Source organism: Colobus angolensis, unplaced genomic scaffold (genome assembly GCF_000951035.1).
Source record: "Colobus angolensis palliatus isolate OR3802 unplaced genomic scaffold, Cang.pa_1.0 Scaffold230, whole genome shotgun sequence".
NCBI classification, from domain to species: Eukaryota; Metazoa; Chordata; class Mammalia; order Primates; family Cercopithecidae; genus Colobus; species Colobus angolensis.
The window spans coordinates 4,061,661-4,084,883 of NW_012115489.1; the positions used below are offsets into that span (position 1 = coordinate 4,061,661).

The following is a 23,223-nucleotide window of genomic DNA, read 5'->3' on the forward strand; positions in this document are numbered from 1 at the left end:
ATTTATTTAAAAATGCTCTACGGCTAAACTCTGGCTAAATACGCTTTAAAACATTAGGCCGGGCACGGTGGCTCAAGCCTGTAATCCCAGCACTTTGGGAGGCCAAGACGGGCGGATCACGAGGTCAGGAAATCGAGACCATCCTGGCTAACACGGTGAAACCCCGTCTCTACTAAAAAAAAATACAAAAAATTAGCCGGGAATGGTGGCGGGCGCCTGTAGTCCCAGCTACTCGGGAGGCTGAGGCATGAGAATGGTGTGAACCTGGGAGGCAGAGCTTGCAGTGAGCCCAGATCGTGCCACTGCACTCCAGCCTGGGGTGACAGAGCGAGACTCCGTCTCAAAAAAAAAAAAAAAAAATTAGACAAAGGTAAAATAATACACTAAATTAAATGTACACTTTCATTTACATAAAAACATGCATATAAACAAGTGCAGACAGGAATACACAAAAACAGTACTTACTATGTTCAGATGGTAGAATCACGGCTTATTTCTCCCCTAATTTCCTAAGCTATCTATAACGGTTACACATCTTTTAATAATTAACAAGTGATTTTTAAATCATGCATGATGTTTTTAATGAACCCTGAAAGGTATCTGATTTACTTCCTAATTAATCCAAAAGTTCACCGATACCACCTTAAGACTTCCTGAAAAAAAAAAGTATTCAGTTTCTTGAATGTCATAGGAAGAAAATCTACATTCAAACTTACTAATTTTACGAACTCCATACTCTCTTTACGTAGAATTTTAATTTCCCAGATAACATTTGAGTGGTGTGGAAAAACTGAACCCCTGTCATTCCACTTTAGGTATAATGTAGAGGTTGAGAAATCAGCAGACAAATTCAAGATCTCTGGAGTATCTGGAATTAAGGCTTTAAAAAAAGGAAACAAAAGAGAAAACTTAGTAAAATAAGTAATGATTTTTCATACTGTAACTCTGCTAATCAACTACTTATAAACTCTATTCCTTCTTGATCAAAAAATCAACAATCAAGATTTAAAAGGAAATTCTAGAACCTAGTAATCCTGGCTGCAGTAAAAAGGACATGGACTGAGATGCCATGTAAGGAAAAGATAAAATGTCATGGACATTTCAAAGAAAGGACTGGATCAAAGAAATGAAGGGTTGGTTCTAATGATAAAGGGAAACAACCAATATTCTCTCAAATTTCTGAAAAAGGGGAACAAATATATTATTTATTTGTAGAGGTAGCTCCAAATACTTAACCAGCCAAATTTAAGAAAATTATTTATTAGCTGGCTGTTTCAAATCCACAGCACATTTTCTAATACAAACAGCAACTAGGTTTCTATAGTACTATAGTGTCATTTAGTCAGGAACCTACAGGTAGGCAACATCAGAGAGAAGAAAACAAGCTTCCTCTGTATGGCTGTAGGCTAGCCCTAAGAAAATGACAAAATATAGAAAATTTGTTTTGGTAAACGCTTCTCTCTGTTTTCTCTGCAGCTGTCTCAGGCATCTCCTGGTGTCAGGGTCCCTCATGCTGGGGGATGTCACCCACTTGAGAAATGCTATGGGCATTACTGATTTTAGATACCATTAAATAGTAGCAGGATTGTCTCAGTGACTAAGGCATTGAATTAAGAAGTCAATGGTTACTTGCAGAAGTGGCAGGTTGTAAGATGTAAGAAGTAGCAGGATGTAAGAAGTGTGTCAGAAAGGTTCCTTTATCAGTGGTATGCAACACAGACTGAGGGGGATTGAGACAGGTGATAGGGTGACCAATTAGGAGACCACTGGAGCAATCCTGGCTAGAGTAACAAGGATATAAACTAAGATGCCATCTATGGAAAAGATGTCATGGACATCTTAAAGAACTGACTAGATTAAAGAAAAAAAGGGTTGGTTCTAATGCAAAAGGGAAACAACCAATATTCTCTCAAGTTTCTAGCTCAGAAAGCAGCAAGAGGAGCAAAAGGAATTGGGAGCCACTGTGAAGAGACACAGAAGCCTGGCTGTGGATGAGTAAGTGTCAGGAGAAGAAGATACCACGGAGTCAGAACCGTGGATGCAGACTTAAAAGGAACTCACTGAGTGTAGTGGAAGAAAAGAGCATGAACACACAGATATAAACCAGCCAAAGCTCCTTTTAGGGGCTGCCGATAGACAATTACACCTTCGAGGAACGAAAAACACCAACATGAATCCAGAGAAGGAATCCTAGAAGCAGAAGGAAACCAGAGAAAATCCAGGATCATCAAAATAAAAACAAATAGTTGTTATCTGGGCCAAATAGAACAGTTTATAGAAGACGACTGTGGAAAAATCATTGGCGAGGCTACTGTTAATATCTGAGAAAGAAGTTTAGGAGAACAGTGGGCTCTGAAGCTGCATTACAAAAGGTAAAGAGAAAAAAATCCATGCTCAAAGGTTTGGGCATCGCCTAGGGAGAATCCAGGACACTAAAAAAGGTAGCATGAAGAGTAATATATCCTTGAAAATCATTAAATCTCCCTAATGGCAGATAAATCATGGAAAATTTTGAACCAATGGACAACAAAGAAGGTATGAGCACATTCCATTCTATAAAATGTAGGCTTTCTGGTTTGAGAATCAGAGAGACTTGGACTTTCTTCCATGTTTCTTCCTCAAATAACAGTAAAGTAAAGGTGAGTTAGAAGAAATCCATAGACTCATCCTTTCTTGCCTCATTTCTATCCTAGAAGCTCAAAGACCAATTACATCTAGTCATGGTAAGCCCAAAACTGCAGGAGAGTGCAGGGCTAGAGTAGCTGAATATGCTAAACAACAAAAAGGGCAGAACAAACCAATACACGTTGATCTCGGAACTTAAAAATAGTTCTTAAAAATAGATTTAACTAAAATTTGCCCTATACAGTGTTTGATACTGGATTTATGTAAAGTGTTTAGGGCTATACGGGACACAGAACATGTGGATTTACAGTCTAAACTACAGAGCAAAGTCAACAGTTACATAGCTGTATAAGGACAGTGGAGGATGCTTCATAAAGAGGTTATAAGTGGGCAGCTGCTTGTGAAAAAGGAAAAATTAAGACAAACGAGAGTAAGAAGTTAATTTAGCACCAGGACAGGGAAAGTTCAGGGTGCCAGTGTGACCAGAAAAGAGCAGGAGGCTTCCAAGAACATGGCTCTTCTTTCAAATGATTCAGTATGTCACATGATGTAGTAACTTACAATTTATGAAACACGGGAGTACTGTACTAAGACAATGCTCATCTTTAAAGTGCTTCTCTCCCTGAAAAGTCCACATAACTTACATTTTATTTAAATAGCAGTGGGCTACTCTTAAAAACACAAGTCATATCCAATATTTCAAGCTGAAGACAGTAATGGCCATAATTACAAATACAAGGATTTTAAAAAGCCACTGTTACCTTTCTTTTCTTTATAGCATATAGGGAAGTTTCCCCTAAGCTCCCATGAACTACCATCTTCATTTTGTGCTAAACAGATATGTGAGGACAATGCTAACTTGCTTTCTAGAAACTCAGATAGGGAAGAAATTTAAGGAAAGTCTTTCTTATTTTCTTCTAATGCTAATTCAGCTTTACCCATCAACTACACGCTCTTGCTTCCTTAGGACAGCAGGAGGTAAGAGTTTTCCCAGCTTTTTTACAGGACCCACGTTATTTATTCTGCTTCAGAATGACCCAAATTTTCAGGTGATTTTAAGAAATGCAGACATTAAAAATCTTAAGAATTTTTCATGCTTACACAATGGAAGTACAAACTTTACTCTCTCTGTGTGTGTATATATACACAAAATCGTTTGCTTTATGTAATTTCAAAAGCATCTTTAGATCCACAGACACTCAATTTTCATACTTTTATTTAGTAGCAAATTGTCAAGAGACCCAGATTCTCTAAAGGACAGCTATACATGCATTGCAGAGCTTCTCTTGCACACAGTAGGCACTCAAAGATTTGCTGATGTATCCATCTCCTCCCTTCCTTACACTCACCCAATTTGCTTTTCAATTTTCTTACCCCAATACCATTATTCTAATCACAATCAGGACCGTTACTATTTATAATGCTACCAATACATTACATGATATGTAAAATACAAGGAACTATTAATCGACTGAGTCTCCTACAGTCTGTCTTGATTTGCCTTTCTGATTCTAATACTGTCATTTTTCAGTAGCTTCCCAGACAAGACTATGCCCTAGAGCGAGGGGCATTTGAGAAATTCTGGAAGGTATGCAAGAGCCAAGGGGTCTAAGGAAAGAGTATGGAACTGAGGGAAGGAGCTTGAATTCTGGGATATTTTGATTGGCCAGAAGAAAAGTTTGCTTCCTTCTGATCTTGGCTACCATTTACAATTCATAGGAAGGTTGTGAATGAATTAAAAGTATTAGCATAACACATGAAATTCAAAGAACTACAAAGCACCACAATACTAACAAATGACACTTGAGTTACTTTAAAATCGAGTTTGTTTGCAAATACTTACAAACGTTTTGTTCATTTAGTGTGAATTTACTTATAGAACTTCCAAAATCATGTAGAGAATTTATTGTTATTTCATAATCGCCATGTGAAAGAGCTGGAATTTTAATATTTGTTTTCTCCAGTTGATAACAAAAATGGGACCTGTAATAAGAAGAAATTGAATTTTAATTAGCAAATAAAATTAATAGTATAATTTTCATAAAAATTTGGTTAACACAAAATACAAAGGAAAAAACTTTATGCCCTTTTTGTTGCAAAAACATGATAGGTTGTACTGCATTTTAAGACTGAAAAAACAGATTGGTAGTAATTTTACCAATGTAGGGGTAGGAAAAACAACCACATTGTACCAAAAGTAGAGTAAGCACAGAGAACTCCACACAGCTGGAGTTTTTGCATGTCTTTCAAAATCCCACCTCAACCTTCCCTTTGTAGGCTGACTTCCACTTCTCACGCTCCACCCCTTCACTGGGGGACCAGCACATCACAGCGCTCCTCATGCTAGGATGATGTTCAATGGATGCTGATGAAGGAAATGAAACTGGCAACTCCCCTGCTCCTCTGCCTTGGCTCATGGTTTATTCTTAACAGAACTTCCTCTTCAGTTCTGTTTCCAAAATACTTCCAGTTCCCCTGGTATCTCTGGGTGCTCAGGACTCTGGACTTGAATGGGTCCAGCTCATCTCCTTCTAAACCTCTCACATGTCAAGGCTTCTTTAGGCATCAGCAATGAACACCTGAATTCTCCAAATCATGCCATCTCATACATTTAAGCCATTGTACACAATATACTTTCAAGGTGGAATGTCCTCCTATTGCTTTTCTGCTGAGAAAACTGAGTGTGCCTACTCCAGAATTACACCTCCTCTGACAGCCTTTCTGGACTTTCATACACCTAGTGTACACTCCCTTGCAAAAAACCCACAGCATTGCTACTATTTGTTTATTGTGACCAGGAGAGCAGGGGACCAGAACTAACTTCCTCTCTGTTTGGCCTGTGGTGGGCATGTGTGCTCTTCAGCAAACTTTTCAGGGTCCCCCTTCTGGACTCACACTAAGACCGTCCTTCCCTGCCTCTCTGAAGCAAGGTATAGCCATACGGCTTTATTTGGTGGGAAAAATCTGAGTGACAGTCTTATCTACCAGATCAAGAAGGAAGCTCTGAAAGCCAGTGCAGACTCTGTCCCCTCTTCTTACCTTGCTATCACACCTCATAATGCCTGGTGCCCTACAGGAGAAAAATGAGGCAGAAGTCATGGCAGACTCTGCTGACCACAGAACACAAGCAGGAAATAACCCTTTAGTTTCACAAGCAACAAGAAAGTAAGAATTGAGGGTCATTTCTGCAATTCAACCTAGCTCATTGTGAATTAAAATTACCTGTGTTCAATGCAAACTTCATAATCAGTACCACGGCCTGTTCCAGAGGGTGCTTTCCAATAACAGTCCCACACTTGCAAATTGTTAGTTACACACTTCAAATCATGAGGAGCCCCTGGAGAAGGAGAAACACACACACACACACACACACACACACACACACACAGAGAATATGCTGAGTAAGTCAACTGCACTCTAAAAGGTCAAGCATTTTCAGTTGTAAGTACAAGCATGTGTGTCTGTAGAGAGCCCATGTTTTTTCAAAAAGATGATCCTGCAGTCATGGGAGTGGACTGGTTTTCTATTTCTTTTTGCAGCTTTGGTTAAAAAAAAAACTAAAGGGTAAACTGATGAAAGTGGGCCAGCTACTAGACCATTTTGGGGTTAGGCTGCTATCAAAAATTCCACTTCCAAGCAACTAAGACAAATTAAGGGAGTGAGTGGCTAGTCATGTAGATTCAATAATGGGACCAAGAGAGGGCGTGAGGCGAGTCTAGCACCTCTTGAATCTTCAATAGCCCCACTTGAGGAAAAAACAAAGACAAAAAACAAAAACAAATAAGTCTTAAGTAAAAATGATGTGCCTTCCAAGTCTTTAAACAAAACTTTGAAACTCCTAGCTACCACCATTAACTGCTTGCTACCAGACTGCCCGCTTGGTAGAACTCCTATAACTAATCTTTAGGTTATTATGAAGTATATTAAATTTAAACAGTAATAAACACATGAGTTCATTTGAGAAATGCGTTTTTGGTGTGGGCCTAAACAATTGAAAAGTAACAATTCAAAAAATTACAATCCTACTAGTACTTACATCTATGAAATAACATTACATCATGGAATATGTAAGCACTATCCAATGAAAAAAGTCACCCCGAAAAAAAAATGAGTAAAAAGAAGGGGGTATAAGAGAGAGGGAAAGAAGGAAGAAAGGAGGGAAAGAAAGGGAAAAGGCAATTATAGAATAAAAAAGGTAGTCCATCTCAGATTCTATAAATGTTTATGAAAAATGTTTTTGTTTTTGTTTTTGTACATGGTTGGTATGATCTTCACTGTAGGAATCAATTATAAAGCTGTTTATATAAGACAGAAAAACAAATATTACATTAAAAGTACTCACATTATAAAGCAGCAATAATCATAATAATAAAGTAATTTAATGAAGGACCTTGGGGAAAAGAGATCTGTTTAAATATGGAAAGAATATAAAAACTAAACCAAGGGGCAGGAGGATGATAATTTCTTTATAGAAATAAGCTATAAAATATCTACATAAAGATTCTTAATATATTTAAGATGTAACATAATACATTTAAAAGTATTTGGATTTCATTGATATGACATTCTAAAAAGGTAACATTATAGAGACAGAAAACAGTGTCTATGGAGACAAGGCAGTGCTGGCAGGGGATGGGCCCGGGAGGGGTGACTACAGAGGAGCCAGGAAGCTTTTGCAGTGCCAGGGCTGTTCCCTATCTTGATTGTGCTGCTGGTTACATAACTATATCCATCGTCAAAATTCACAGAACTGAATCTTAAAGGCAAATTTTATTGTATGTAAATTATATCTTATATTTTTACGGTAAAATAATATTTTGATCTATCATTAAGGATCTTTTTAAAAGAAACTAAAAGTACATAGAAAAAAGATGACAAAAAAATGAATTTTAATCAACAAAATCCTAAAGGGGTCAATAAAGCAACAAAATTACTTCATCATGGAAATAAAACTGCAATCTGTTCATTCTCTGGAAGGCTGATGCACTTACCCTTTTTCTGGCTATTTACTTGATTCATTAGATACAGAAGAATAAATGTTGGTAAGAGCCACTGGAAATTTGAAGCAGTCCTCATTCTTTTATTGTCCACCGTCCAGGATGCTCGTTTCAAACATACGTAAATATCCATCATCTGTGCAATGCAGTCAGTCCTAGGTTAGGAGAGGAGTTTCAGATGGTGTTCAGATTGTTCTGAAGGCTCACCTTATACTGTGTACACAAACACTCCAATAGATTCTGACAGATTCTGAAACATTGTACATTTAGAGACTTTGGAGCTACTTAAACTCAAGTTTCCCTGGCTTGTGGAGACATCAATAATTGGACACAGCTGTGGCTTTAGTTATCTACTAGAAGGCCAATTTTCAAATGATGGGCTTCAAGTTCAAAATTGTAACTATAATTATAAAATTACAACAAAATTATAAGCACATGGCTATCAACTCTACTCCAACACTACTAAAATGTAGAAAAGCAGTGCATGAGACTGAAGTTTTGACAATTTTAAGTGATACCTAGATTGATATTTTTATGTATTTTATTAGTATGTTAACTTGTGTTTAGTCATTTACGACAAGTAATATTAGTTTTGTTTCCCATTTACATGGTGATGGAAAGTTTCTATTTCATATAAATTTAATAATTTAAAGAGAAAAAACTAGGGTAACAGTATGGAGATGTTGCACATTGGACATTTAGGGATCCCCCACAGTAATGAAATTCCCATCCACCCTTCATCTTTTCTTCCTAGAGGGACACCACCAGCCAAGAAGGTCCTTCCGATACACTGAAAACTCTTGTGTCACACCTAAAATTGACTCATTATATTACAACATTGGCACAAGGCACCAAAGATTACAAAACATATAAGCAAAGGCTAAAATATTAAAGAGAAATTTAGGATAACCAAAAGGAAAATAAAAAGTATTTCCAGAGAAAATGAGGATGATACAGGAAACAAGAAAACTTAAAAGAAAAAAAAGAACCTAAGAAAACTCTAAATAGTATCCTCAGAGTAAACATGGCATAACTGTAAAAAACAAGAGGATGCAATAAAAAAGGAATAACAGGAAATAAAAATACCTCTTAGAAGTTAAACATATTGTCTGATACTATTAAAATAAGAAAAAGATTGCATAATCTTTCAGGAAAAAATACAAAAAAAATAGAAGAAGAAAATGTGGGAAAAGAGATGAGAAATGGAGACTCGATAAAGGAAAGGAGATCCAACACCTTAACAACTGGAGCCCATTGAGAGAATTCAAAAAAATATTCTTCTTAGTGAAAGCAGATGGCAAGCTCTCTTTTTGGCTACTGCTAAGTACTGTCAAAAACCCAGGAAATGAATCCCAAATAGCTTAATTATAACCAAAACATGCACAAGGCGTGAGCACACATTTCAAAAGTGTTCTATTATTTTTTGGATGAATGAATAACTTCCTAGTCAATTCCAGAGTCACTGAGTTTACTTATTATAATGAAAATGTATTCACAAAATGTCTAAAATGCCAGTTGCTGAATTTATAGAATTACACAACTGTACAAGAATAACTGAGTAATGGAGCCAAACATGACCCTAAAACTCAAACCCTGACTAAAATAATCGTAAACCATATTCACTGACTGGCTAAACATTATCTTGAAATGAAACAGTCCCTCACTACAAGTTTCGATTATTCTAAAAAGAGACACAGGTTCTACTGCCATGCCAGGAAGAAGGGCAAGAAGGGGTGGAGGGAGGCAGCTGAGGAAGAGCTCTGGACCAGGTGCTTCCAGATTTAGATGCTAATCTTGGCTCCATTACTAATTAGTGGTATGGCTGAGGGTAAATCACTTAATCCCTCCCTGCCTCAGCCTCAACCATGGCAGCACAGAGCCATGCTCTATTCAGGATCCACATAAGAGACTTCTCAAAGTGAAGCTGTAATATTCCATTCCTGCTGGCAGGGAACAGGCATGCAGACAGCAGCGTGCACAAAGCCTACGCCAGCAACAGCCACGGATCAAAGACTCTGCTGAGGAGGTCAGTGAGCAGGAGGAAGGCAGTGCCCAGGGACAGAAGGATTAAGGGCAGTGTCACCGAAGCCTGCTTAACTTAAGCAGGATAATAAAGAAGACTTCCTGGTGTGATACATTTACACAGATAATTTTGGGCAATGCAGTATTATGCTTATGACATATCAGACTTCTCCACCAAGCAAAACTTTCAAATGGACTTCCTGGGGGCCAGAACAATACATGAACAGAGCCTTCTGAGGTACTTTGAGAAAAAAGGGATGCTTGAGAAGTTTTTCTCTACTCAATCCTGATAGAAATATTGTCAGAATTCCCTTTTTTCCCCTGTCAATGCCTTATTCCTTAGAGGAGCATGAATTTTTATAGAATTTCAGGATTAACTTTCAAAATTAGGATGCGGCAACAGGGTGCCAATGCAAATATGCAGGGGCAAAGCAAGGAACAAACGTTTTCACAGCAGGTGCAAACTGTGGCCCCTTTGCCTAGCATAAAAGTGGCAGCCACTAGCCTCATTTTGCCAAAGATGCTGATTTTTCCAGACAAGGTAGAAATCTGGCATTTTAAATGAAACACCAAAGTTTGTAAATGTAAGAAAATAATGCATACGTTGTACACATTCTAAAGGCCAAACAAAACATGCTCATGGGCAGTATCCTTCCTGCCCAAGGATGACCAGTTTGTTTCCTATACTAATTATTTTAAAGGACTTAAGAAGTCAATAAACCCTTCTGCTAAAGAAAAGCAATCATGCAGAATAAATTTATAAGATTCTTGAATGGAAAGAAAAATATCTGGTTCTATTTCTTTACACAAATGCTGACCTCAATCTTAGACCATCATGAAGCACAGGCAGAACTTGAGCCTGGGGCCCCACATGGCAAAGTTCAGTCCTGTCAACACATGCCCCTGAGCTTTTAAAGGCCTTGTTTGTGAAGATGAGTGTTCATACATGTACTTTGACTTGTATTTTTCTCAACCTTGAGAATTCTGGTTCCAATGTACATGAGGTTTAGGGCCTTTCTGCTGAAGAAAATTAGGAAAAAAGAGTTGAGAAAAGTAAAGCTAAATACCAGAAACTGTAGTCCCAACACATTTTGTTGCCTATGTCTCTGTTCCCGTCCCCCAACCCCTCTCTATATATACATAAATACGGTGGCAGTGGTGGGGACAGGTAGGTAGAGACAGAGGGGGAAATATGACAGAGAATGAGTCAGCATGTCCTGCTGGCACGAACTTAAGCCTGATGGCACTGAAGCCTCCAGCCTTGGGTGCAGAAGGAGGCCTCAGGCAACACCTGCACAGTCAGGGTGTAAGGAATTAAGACTGCCTAAAGCATCTTTTATCTCAAGAATCTATCTTTTTGAGATATAATGAGATAACTCCCTTGTCATTAATTCTCAAAAGAAATTAAATGCTAAGCTGGAACATGTGAAGAAGAAAAGAAAAGACCCTGAACTACTGTAAAGGTAAATAAACCTACGAGTGGGTCACCGATCCACAGGAGTGGAGATGTTGGGAGTTGAGCCAAACAAGGGCAATCACACAGGCAGTAAACAGTACCCGCATTGCTCATTTGTATTCTTCTAGTGTCCCTTTCTTTACTGTTTCCTAGGAGGAAACATCAACATTGTTTAAAAACTTTGACCAGCAACTATTTTCCTTATCCCATTTCCCTCCCACAAGATCTTAAATTCCTCAAGCATTAGCTCCCAGTGAAGAAGGCTTTTCAGGATCATAAACTCTGCAGTTAGGTAGACTCCATTGTGTTACTGAAGTGAAGTGTAGGGGCTCTTCAAGTTAAATGAAAGAAATACTTATGAAAAACATAAACTTGACCAGACTAAGAAGTTCTATCTGGGAAGACTAGACTGCACAGGAAGGCGTGAATAGCTTTTCAGAAAGAGGGAAGCTGCAACAAAGTGATGTTTCAAGGAGATTAACTAGGAGATAGCTGAAGTAACAAAGATGTATGCAAAATTTATCAGTATATAGATCTAGTCCTAGCAAAAATCTAGTCCTCAAAGAGCCCACATAACCCAGCACAAGGAATTTGAAAAGACTGATACCAAGATGCATCACTGAGAATATCAAAATAACTGTATCAAAGATGTTACAAGTTTCCAGGGAGTGGAGGCCATACACAAGGGCTCAGGAATAAGAACAACATCAGAATAAATCACTCAAGGCCTCTGTGACTTGCCGTGTTGAGTGTGGACAAACCCCCACTGTAACACAGGGATGGTGACAGCACCACCTCCGGAGCAGGTTACAGGTGTACATGAGACTGGGTGTGTGACCCATAAATATTCTTGAGAAGAGGAGGAACACACCAGACTTCTTAGCAATACAAGCTAAAAAGAACACCTTCCAAAATACAAGTGAAAATTATTTTCACACTTAAATTCTATACTCAAGCTGTTGAGTAGATAACATACATTTTACGAAGACATGCAAGATGTCAAAAGATATATCGCCTTCCATGTACCCATTCTCTGGAAGCTACTGCAGGACACGATTGACCAAAATGAGGTACAAAACAAAAAAGAACAAGAGAGAAAACATACAATCCATACAACTGGAGTCGGAACCTACAAAGAGGCCTTGCACACTGCCCCTGCTGCGTGTGTCCGGACCATACTAAAATGGCTGCCGTACCACAGCTGCTGGACCCTTCAGCACTCCTTAGGCCAGCACCCATTTTCCCTTCTAATTTCATCTGCACCCTCCTCAAGTCAGCGGTGATGCTCCTAGCAGGAGGTATGTTTGTCATCACCTCTGAGAGTCTCCAGAATGTTAGATGCCATCTTCTGCTGCTTCCACAACACTTTAATTATATTTATGTCACGGGGTTGCACAATTCATGTTCCGCAGGCTGAACCTTACCCGCCTCTTGATTTTGTAAATCTTCCTAGAACACAGCCATGCCCATTAGTTTAAGTACAACCTATGTCCACTTTCCCATGACAATGTTAGAGCTGAGAGGCTGGGATAGAGACTGAATGGTCCACAAAGCCTAAAATATTTACTGCCTGGCCCTTTACAGAAAGAGTTTGCTGACTTCTGCTCTACTGCTTCACTTCCCAATCTTGTAATTCTCCCCACAGACTGTCAGATCCCTGAGAGCAAACACATCCCCGAGTTCACTGTAACCCTCCGTGTCCAAGCAGTACCTGGCACAAATCAGACACCAAAAACTCTAAGCCAGCTGGCTGAATTAAAACCAAGGCACAAATGATTATATGCCCACACAGTATACTTTCATCGTTAGGCTGCATGCTAACCCAGGTATTGCCGACACGAGGAACCTAAGTTAAAGCTCTGGCTCCCAAACTGCACTGACGTATCCTAAGACACCAAAGGAAACCGACAGAGCTATCACAGAATACCTAAGTTTTTGAAGGAAACAAAGCGACATCTGTCCAACATTCTGAAAACCGTTAGTGCAAGGTAGTCCACAGTTTCAATATTTGGTAATGCTACATTTTTTTATGTGACGTCCCTAGGAGGGAGGGACTAGTAATTGCTGGGATAAAGCACAAGTACTACCCAAACAAATCAATGTAGAAATGGAAATGAGGGTGCTGGTTTCCAAGATCTGAGAAGCTATGCAGTACTCAATAGGTTCACACATCTCATCAGTAATTAAGGCTTTTTAAGAATGAAAGAAAAATACTACCATAGGCCTTCCATATCCCAGGGTTCTGCAACCACAGATTCAACCAACCTTGGATTGAAAATATTCAGAAAATAAAACCAATAAAACAGTACAATAATAAAAAACAGTATAAAAACAGTACCATATAACTGCTCACATAGCATTAACATTGTATTAAAGATGATTTAAAGTATATGAGAGGATAAGTACAGGTTATATACAAATACCACACCATTTTATATTAGGGACTTGGACATTCAAAGATTTTCACATCTGTGAAGGTCTTGGAACGTGTCCCCACAGAGATAGAGGGACAATTATATTTCTCCTTTTAAGTGGATACACATTATTTCTTCAAACTGCTACTAAAGTGCTTGATCATAAATAGTCATTAAATTGTTTGGACCCAGCTATTTCATAATTCTTTTGACTACAAGCATCATGAAAAGCATTAACAAAACACGACGGGCACTGTGAACTGTGACAGTCTGGGAACCTGAGTTAGAGGATAGCTCGGCTGCTTAGAGATTCCACTGTATCATGCTTCAATATGCATTCTGTATGTAGGAGAATAATACTGAAATTTAACATTTGCCACATTATAAAGACAAATCTATCACTGTACATAATGCAGGATATTCATTCCCCAAAATAACTTTTTGGTCTATTATTCAAATAGAATAATCTTGTCAATTTTTTTTTTCTTAATTCCTTTGCATTTCCCTGGAACTTTTAAAAATAGACTGTCTTCCGAAGTTTTTGTTTTTCAGGATCCTCCATGTCAATTTTAGTAATCTCCATTGCAGTGTGGTCTTCCCTGTTAATTCAAGAGCTGGTCCATTATGAACCTCAGCACGTCAAAACAAGTTTGAATATATCATTTCCATGCTTAAAATCCTCCAAAGGCTCCCCACTGCTTCAACACACAGTTCCAGTTCCAGTTCCACACTGTGGGAACAGCCCTTAGAGACGGCCATGAACCCCTTCCTCTCCACACCACAGCAGCTCCCCAAACACTCCACATTCCCTTTGGTCTCAAGGCCTCCCCCAAAACCACTGCCTCCATGGAGGGCCCCCTGCAATGTCTCCTATGCTTCTCATTCTTCCATCTTTCAGGACTCACTCTATCATCATACTTTAGAGTAATATCTGACTACTCATATCCCACCTCAACTACACTATAAGAGTGACTGGTATGTAACAGTCTTCAATAAATATAAACATCTATCAAACGAATGAACTTGTTTCTTCCATTTTAACGATGAAGCACTCTATTATTAAACAACCTGAAGAACATTCCTCCAAGAAATCTTTAACATACAGGAAAACATGACGAAAACTTATCTCTAAAAAGAAACAGGAACATCTCCATTTCTCAGTACTTTTCACTAATACCAAGGATTGTCTTTAAAAAAAAAAAAATTATTCTGTTGGGCCATAAATGGCATTTCTTTTATTGTGTAATTAAAATATCCTTTCATATGTTTATGGGGTAATTTGCAATGCTTTATTTATAAGTTGTTTATTTTATCTTTTGCCCCTTTTTCTAATTGGGCATTAATCATTTATTTAATGATTGCTAAGAAAAAATACTAATATGCATATTAACTATGTTATACACATAGCAAATAGATTTCCCAATCGCTTTTACTTTCCAGTGAGTCTTTTGTTTGACTCTGACTAGATCAGATTTCTCTATTTTGTCCTTTGCTGTTTCTAACCACAAAGGTTTTTCTCATGCCAGGACTATGCAAATTGTCCTGATACTGCCTTCAAGTCATTTAAGGTGTTTCACATTTTAAGCTTCAAGCCATATAAAATTAATTTCAGTGTACATTTAAGGACCCACCTTTTCAGTTTTCCTATAAATGTTTACCACTTATCCCAACACCATTTATTAGGTAATCCATTCCTTCCCTCACTGACTTGAGATGCCATTAAAATTCTATTCCTACTTAGCTTCCTTGGTGGGACTCCTTAGCCCACTGCTCCTTCTATCTTTCACTTCCTGACTGAACAATATTATCTGTGCTTGTGGCTATAACATCACTCATATGCTAATTACTTCCAAATCCGTGTTCCCAGGATTGGCCTCTTCCCAGTTACAGACTAACCATTCACCAGATAATTTCTTGCTTACTTACACAAATCCACTCAAGTAAGGTTCCTTCAGTCATGACAAAATATTCTGATGCTTCATATCCACTTGAATATTTCAGATTCCTCAAAAACTCCAGATGTACTGAATTAAACTCACTTTCCCCTCCAAACCTGCTCTTTTGTGCCCCAGTCTTAGCTCATGGCACCAGCGTCTTCTGAGTAATCCTGACTCTTCCTTATTCCTCACACTTCCCACCTGACTTGCCACTTTTACCTAAAACATGCCTTGACTCTTTCTCCATCCTCTCCCTCAAGTCCATTTCTACTGCTCTGGAGGCTCAGGCCCTCCTCAACCTCTGGCATACGTAATTCACAACCATCTGGCAAGGGCCTCACACAATCTATCTTCCATAGTGAGTTGCAAAGCTTTCAATATATCTATATAGAAAGCATCTATATCACTAACCCTATCATTCTTTGAAGCTAAATGTCAGGAGGCTGGCCCACCAACAGCTCAGATATCTGTCCACACTCAAATTCACACATCTATTCTGCAATCTTCTTCCACCTCTTCTACTCCTTTCCTAGGGGCATCTCTTACCTCTCGGCTCTCAAGCTGACCGCTATGTCCAACCAGACACAGTGCTCTGTTTATGCTCCCACTGGACATCAATTTCCCCTTTAGGCATTGATCTTATCATACCAGGTATTACAGAGATCATTCTCTCCCTTTCTTCTTTTGCACTATAAGCTAAGATCAGAGCCTTATCTTTATAAAATTCGTACATCTAGGAGTGCTTTATATCCACCACACAAGATTTATTTGGTGACTGAAACAAATCCATTCAAATAGAGTCCTCAGTGAGGACTTAAAATATTTTCATGCCATTCAGTTGTTTGTCTACATTCTGAAGAGTAAGCTGATAAACTTTATGCTTTTGAATGAACCTGTTTGCTATACAAAAATTCATTAATAAGAAGAATACTGGCTCAAACTGAAGTTTTTTTGTTTTTTGTTTTTGCTTTTGGAGTATTTTTGGGGGGGCAATACATACAGTAAAACTATCCCTAAAGGCCTTTCTAAATTCTAGGAGGGGGAAAAATACTAATTACACAATAATTCCATCCAGGTAACATGCTTGTTTTAGCTAACTCTACCAAGTAAAATATAATTTATACATGCATTTCAGATATTAGGCATTATTTATATACTGTTTATTAAGGAGTAGCCACTTTTCTAAGTTCTTTCAATGCAAAATTGGATTTAATTTTTGTATCAATCCTATAAGGTCAGTATTATTAGTATTATTTCCCTCCTTTTATAGTAAGAAAACTGAGGCACAGAAAGGTCACATAGCTAGTAGGGAGCAGAATAGGACCTGCAGCCAACTCTGACTGCAAATCTCAGCTCCAGGCCATTACACTAAACTGTAAAATGAGCAACTAAGCTAAGTCAGAGTCCAGTCCCTATTCTACCACTGAATAGGTGACAGTTAGGGGCTCGCAGATAAATGACCTAACATCTCAGGTCTTAGCTCTCAAATTACACAACTAACACCCAGCACCTGCTTTCCCTACTTTAAGTATCATAAGAAACTTACGGTTGTTGTGTTTTCAGAAAACCTTGTTTGTCACCTGCAGGAACAAACTGGTAGATGTACAATGTGACTAGAAATTTGGCTCTACCTCGACCCTGTCCGGTGAATACTGTTGCCGGGGAAACACCACCTGCTCTACTAAGCACTTCCACTAATCACATTATAACAAAGATCAGACAGTCTATGTTCAGAGAACAAATGGAAAATAACTGCCATCTTACTGTTCTCCCTCCAACTCTAAGTACACTTTTAATTGGTTAAGCTCTTAACTCAGCAGGTGCAAACTAAAACATACTTCAAGAGCCAGCCGGATGAAATGACTGGAGCCATTCACATGACACATGCTGGCGGGCAGTCCCTCGCAAGCTCCTCATGTCTGTATTATACCACATAGGATGAGCGGCCAGTACAGCCACAGATCTTCCAGTTTTTCCAAAAGGGCAGGAAATCCAGGTTGTTGCTTTTTGAGTTTTTTTTAAAATTATTATTATTATTATGAAATCCCCTTATTTTTAAATGCTGGCAATTAATTCCAATTTAAAAAAAAAAACCACTATGTGGGCCAAACAAAATACATTTGCAAGCCAAATATAGTTCTTAGGGAGCCAGTTAACCTGTCACAAAATGTACTGGCATTAAAAATTTATTGTCTTGTTGCTGAAATAATCTTAAAATATAAACTGTTTTTAACACCTAGATTTCAACGCACAGAAGTTGACCAAAATGTGCCTGAATGTTTTCTTAACATTCTTTAGGTCAGCATCTGAAGCTCTCCACTCCAAAATAATTCAAAGTTTTTTTCTTCGTGACACTATTTAATCTCAGATATCAAAATCCTAAGCATCATCTTAGATTATGCTTCTCAAAACAACAACTAAAATAAACCCTTTAGCTCCGGCTTCAGACCATGGTCTACAACATCTTCTAAGCAGGTGAAGCATCTTCTATGTAAGAGTGGAACTGAGTATGAAAAACATAACAGCACCTAAAATAATTGATATTTGGCAAAGCTATTTCAGAAAGGGTCATTCTTGTTAAGAAATAAAATCTTACAGACCAGAGGCCTGTAAGTTTGCTAACTGATACCGGATAAGAAGATCAACAGTATTAAGAAAGGGATCCTAGAAGACCTCAGACCCATGCATGTCAGCCCATCCTTAGCCTTGACTTGATACGCTGTTGTATTGGGAAAAGCAAGGATCAGAAACAACAAAATGTATCTCTGTTTGAACAAAATCTTTTCTAATACGTGAAAGATGAGTATTAGCAAGGTAAAGAAATTCAAGCTGTGTAAACAGAGTGAAGAGGCTGCTTTGACCACATGATCAGCCTTACTCGGAGTGCTAATTCATAGGATGATGTCAACCTGAACAAAAGTGATATAGACAGATATCAAAGAGTTCTGCTTTTCTTGGTATTTTCATTAATGAGTTGGATGAAGATACACGAATCATATCTAACTTATCTGTGGAACAACGTATCTCGTGTTCTCAGAGCATAATGCATATGCTTACGTTACTACATATAATATCATATGGCAATGATTTCTAAAACCATCTTTCTCATGATACTAGATACCACCCTGGACAATGTGGAGAAACGGGCAAAACAGCAAATATACAGGGTGTAATAACAGGATTCTAATAAATAAATCCATTAAAATAAATTTAGCATGGACATCAGGGTCCAAAATGAAATGATAATGCTGATAACAATAACACCTAGAAAATGAACAAATACAGATGGGAGGAGATATGATTTAGTAGCAACACATGGGAAAACCACCAAAAAATGGTTAATAAGCTGGGCCAATATTGTGAGATGGCCATAAAAATACCAAAAAGGACTACCTTTTTGTCTCCTCACTTTATCAGATGCATAATGTCGAAAATCCTGTCCTCCAGTGGTATTAAAATTGGAGGATTCATTTTTGTTTGAAAAATAAGTAGATAATCTAATATCAAATTATTAACATGAAACAAAAATTATGATTGTTGGTTTCATTACTGCCCAAGTCATCATAAATTCTTGCTCAATATAAATCTTACTCTAGGCAATCCCACCTCACCATAAGTGCCAGCTACTACCTATTTCATAGAAGTACCCACATGTGGGTACTTTGAACCATATACATAAAACAAGCAAAATTTTAAAATCCTTGAATTATTTGTCAATATTACAAAATAGAGTGTTTTAAAAAATCAAAATTAAGAAGCTCTGGAAATACTCATTCCACATCTCACAGTACAACAATCAACTCCAGGTAAGAGCAGTCACTCCTTCCTAAGAACATGTGTTCTAGAGTTTTTCATAGTTCTCACTTTTCCTTATTGGTCCTCAAAACTGAGACAAGTTTCAGTTGCCATTTACCATCTAGATTACCACTGTTGTCTATCTTGCAGCAGTGTTAAAAAGAAAGTGACATATTTCTGATTGTCTCTGTATCAAAAGCATAAAGGCAAATGGCAGACCAGGCCCACTTCTGCCATTTATGTAACGTCCACTGTCCCTGTAAGCATTTGTTTCTGATTCCAGCAATGCAGCCTGTGGAAAGAACTGAGTACAGCACTCACAGCTTTGACTATTTGTAAGCTGAAAGTTTCAAAACCGTCATCTGTAATTTTATTGAAGCTGGCCTTAAGGAAAGGATGAGTTGGCAAAGACCTAAGTCTAGCCAGTGGCCCAGTGTCTACATGTCAACACAGTTTGGTTGCTCTCCAGTCACCATTACATACTCAGTGCAGCTCATACAGTGTTTCTTTGTGAAAAGTAAATCCCCGACCCCCGCAAAAGAAAGCTAACTGCTAGTTTCAGTGGGGGCAAGGGGAGTAAAGTCCACATAAGGCAATGGTATGGGGTAGAACAATGTGAGATAGATAGAAGTAATACGTATCTATATGTACAACTTGTCACTTGCAAGTCTTGTCACCTTCAGATACATGTTCAACTTGTCACCTGCAAGTCTCATAGGTATCTTAAACTATGTCCAAAAATGATTCTTGATTCATAACTCTCCTAAATTTGTTCTTCCCCTAACCTACACCCTCTCAAAATATGGCTAATTTATTCAAGCAAAAAAAGAAGTAAAATGGTGACTTTGCTTTTGGTTACAATCAGTGATGTAACTTATCCTACCATGAATTCTACATAGAAACACGAAAACACGACTCAAGAAATTTTCTTTCTTTTATTTGGCTGTATGAGGAAAATCAAATGCAAGCTCGGTATTTGTCATAAAGGTTCCAAGACATATCTTTCATGACTACTGACGGTCTACTTGTTATCAAAATATTTACAACAGTTGCCAACTTAAAAAAATTGTCCCTACATAAAACTAATCACAACCTAATGTAGTTTTACACACTGTCAAATGGAAACATTATTTTTAAATATAGTCATGTGTGCTTAATGACAAGGATACAGTTCTGAGATTTGTGTTAGGCAATTTTGTTGTTGTGCAAACATCATAGAGTGTACTCACACAAACCTACATGGTATAGTCTACTAGACACCTACGCTATATGGTATAATAGCCTATTGCTCCTAAGGCTATAAATCTGTGCAGCATGCTACTGTACTCAATACTGAAGGCAGCTGTAACAGAACGGAAGTATTTGCGTATCCAAACATAAAAAAGGTACAGTAAAAATATAGTATCATAATCTAATGAGATGACCATCATATATATGGTCTGTTATTGACCTAAAATCATTATATGGTACATGACTGTAAGTGCTTTATTGCCACTCTCTCTCAGTAAGATCATGCGCTGGAATTTCTCAAGTGGGATAGCCATATATTTCATGCATCCTAGATTTGTTAGGAGGAGCTCATTCTCAACAATTTTACAAAAGATAACCTCAAAAAGGCATGAGGTCATACTTAAGATAATGAAAGATTATCCTTCACAGAAGATATACAGTAGCAATTTTAAACCAATTAACCTAGGATATTCTCACACTTGTATAACATAAATCATCACTAAATCATTCATGAATGTCAACAAAGTGAAATAACAGTATGTTCCTCATATACAGTAGTTCGTTGAATACGCAGGAGGCAATGTTTGTGTTCAGTAAAATGTAACATCACAACAAAATTCCTTTTAAAATCAGAGGAAAGGAAATGAGGACTACTTGATACTTAACTGTAGTAACCATCTATTTATTGAGTGGGCCTCCTGGCTTTGAACCACACTGGTCACTTCCATATGTCATTCACAGGGCAGAGACATGTCTGTCCAGGACACTGCTGCAAATCTGATGCCTACCTAGTGCCTGTCAAAGAAAAGGCACTCAACAGTGACTTTAATGACTCACATCCCACTCTAACTCCTCTATAATATGAAAGAAAGATCAGAACCTGACCTTCAAAAATGTATACAGGACTATTCAAGACAACAACAGAAGAAGAAAAATGCCTTCAATTCAAAATAAAACGTATTGGCAATGGAAGGCATTTCAGTTTTAAAGTAAATAAAACTCGACAAAATATTTCTCAGTGACCAGAAGCAACAAAATAGTTTGTCAGAATGCCCTGAAATGCTTTCCATGACCGTTTGATAAAACTTACATAACACTTACTCTGCTTGGAAATCCTGTATTATTAAGAATAGAATACTGGCTTTAATCACCATATCGGATCAGTGAGATGAAGGTAACATTTATTAAATATTACATGTGGGCACCGTGAGCTGGATATTATTATCCCCATTTCACAGATAAGGAAATACAAAACTTGCCCAAGTTCACACAACCAGTAGTAGTAAATGGGAAATGGGATCTGATCCAAGACTCTTTACCACATGGCATGCTTCATGTGTGGGAAATTCAGGAAAGTAAAAAGAGTAACAGTCAACTGTAATTTCAACACACGAAACACACAGTATCATCTAACATTCAGCCTATAGTCTTCCTGACACTTTCCCACATAATATGCAGAACATTGTACACACACATACATGCATGCACACACACACACTCCATAAGCAAAAACAAGGATCAACCTACCCATACTGTTTTACAATCTGCTTTTTCAGTTTACAAATATTGAGTATCTTTCCACATCTATAAATATTCCTCTACATCACTGTTAAAGAAAGGGTATTCTATCACATGTATGTACCACAGCTCATTTAATCAGTCCCCCTATTATTGAGCATTAAGGTGTTTCTATTATAAACAAACTTACAGGCTGAGCACGGTGGCTCATGCCTGTAATCCTAGCACTTTGGGAGGCCGAGGCAGGCGAATCACAAGGTCAGGAAATCGAGACCATCCTGGCTAACACAGTGAAACCCCATCTCTACTAAAAATACAAAAAATTAGCCAGGCATGGTGGCAGGTGCCTGCAGTCCCAGCTACTCGGGAGGCTGAGACAGGAGAATGGCGCGAACCCTGAACCCGGGAGGCGGAGCTTGCAGTGAGCCGAGATGGCACCACTGCACTCCTGCCTGTGCGACAGAACGAGACTCCGTCTAAAAAAAAAAAAATTACAAAAATCATTTTTGCAAATTAGAGGAGGGTTTTTTTTTAATGTATATTTTTGTGGAGGTCACTAGAATCTAGAAGTGAGTTTCTTCCAAACTTCAGAGGACCTCCCTCCAGATTTTGGTACACCCTAGTAAGTAAGCTTCTTAAGAATCACTGCGAGGAGAAAGGTATTGACAGGAGTATGGTGCACACATGCACTATAACCACTGCTAAAGACTGGTCTCTGTACACATGCTTTATTGTTTCTCCTTCGTTTAGATTCCTAGCGGTGAACATGCCTGACTAAGGGATGGGGCACATTTTTGAGGCTTCTGGTGAGTAATACAAAATTGCCCTCCTGTAAAGTTATAACAATTGAAACACCCACCAACAGCATTTGAAAGTGACCATTTCCAAAACTCTCCAGTTGACCAGATTTGTTTTTAAACAATCATATCCCCATAGGGCCATAAATTTTTTTTTTTTTTTTGAGACAGAGTCTCACTCTATCGCCCAGGCTGGAGTGCAGTGGCCGGATCTCAGCTCACTGCAAGCTCCACCTCCCGGTTTGACGCCATTCTCCTGCCTCAGCCTCCCGAGTAGCTGGGACTACAGGCGCCCGCCACCTCGCCCGGCTAGTTTTTTTGTTTTTTTGGTTTTTTTTAGTAGAGATGGGGTTTCACCATGTTAGCCAGGATGGTCTCAATCTCCCGACCTCGTGATCCACCCATCTCAGCCTCCCAAAGTGCTGGGATTAC

The 23,223-nt window shown here is 38.3% G+C and overlaps 1 protein-coding gene across 2 annotated transcripts in view; it reads right to left on the minus strand.

Moving 5' to 3' along the window:
- LIFR (leukemia inhibitory factor receptor alpha) overlaps positions 1 to 23,223 on the minus strand; it is a 115,470-nt gene that overhangs the window by 46,728 nt on the left and 45,519 nt on the right. For both annotated transcript variants that reach the window (XM_011944392.1, XM_011944393.1), the window contains exons 2-5: positions 7,617 to 7,777; positions 5,848 to 5,962; positions 4,469 to 4,608; positions 717 to 880 (exon numbers count right to left, since the gene is read on the minus strand). In XM_011944392.1, coding sequence (XP_011799782.1) covers positions 717 to 880; positions 4,469 to 4,608; positions 5,848 to 5,962; positions 7,617 to 7,758 — 561 coding nt within the window. In that variant the 5' untranslated portion in view covers positions 7,759 to 7,777. The remainder of the gene's footprint in view (positions 1 to 716; positions 881 to 4,468; positions 4,609 to 5,847; positions 5,963 to 7,616; positions 7,778 to 23,223) is intronic.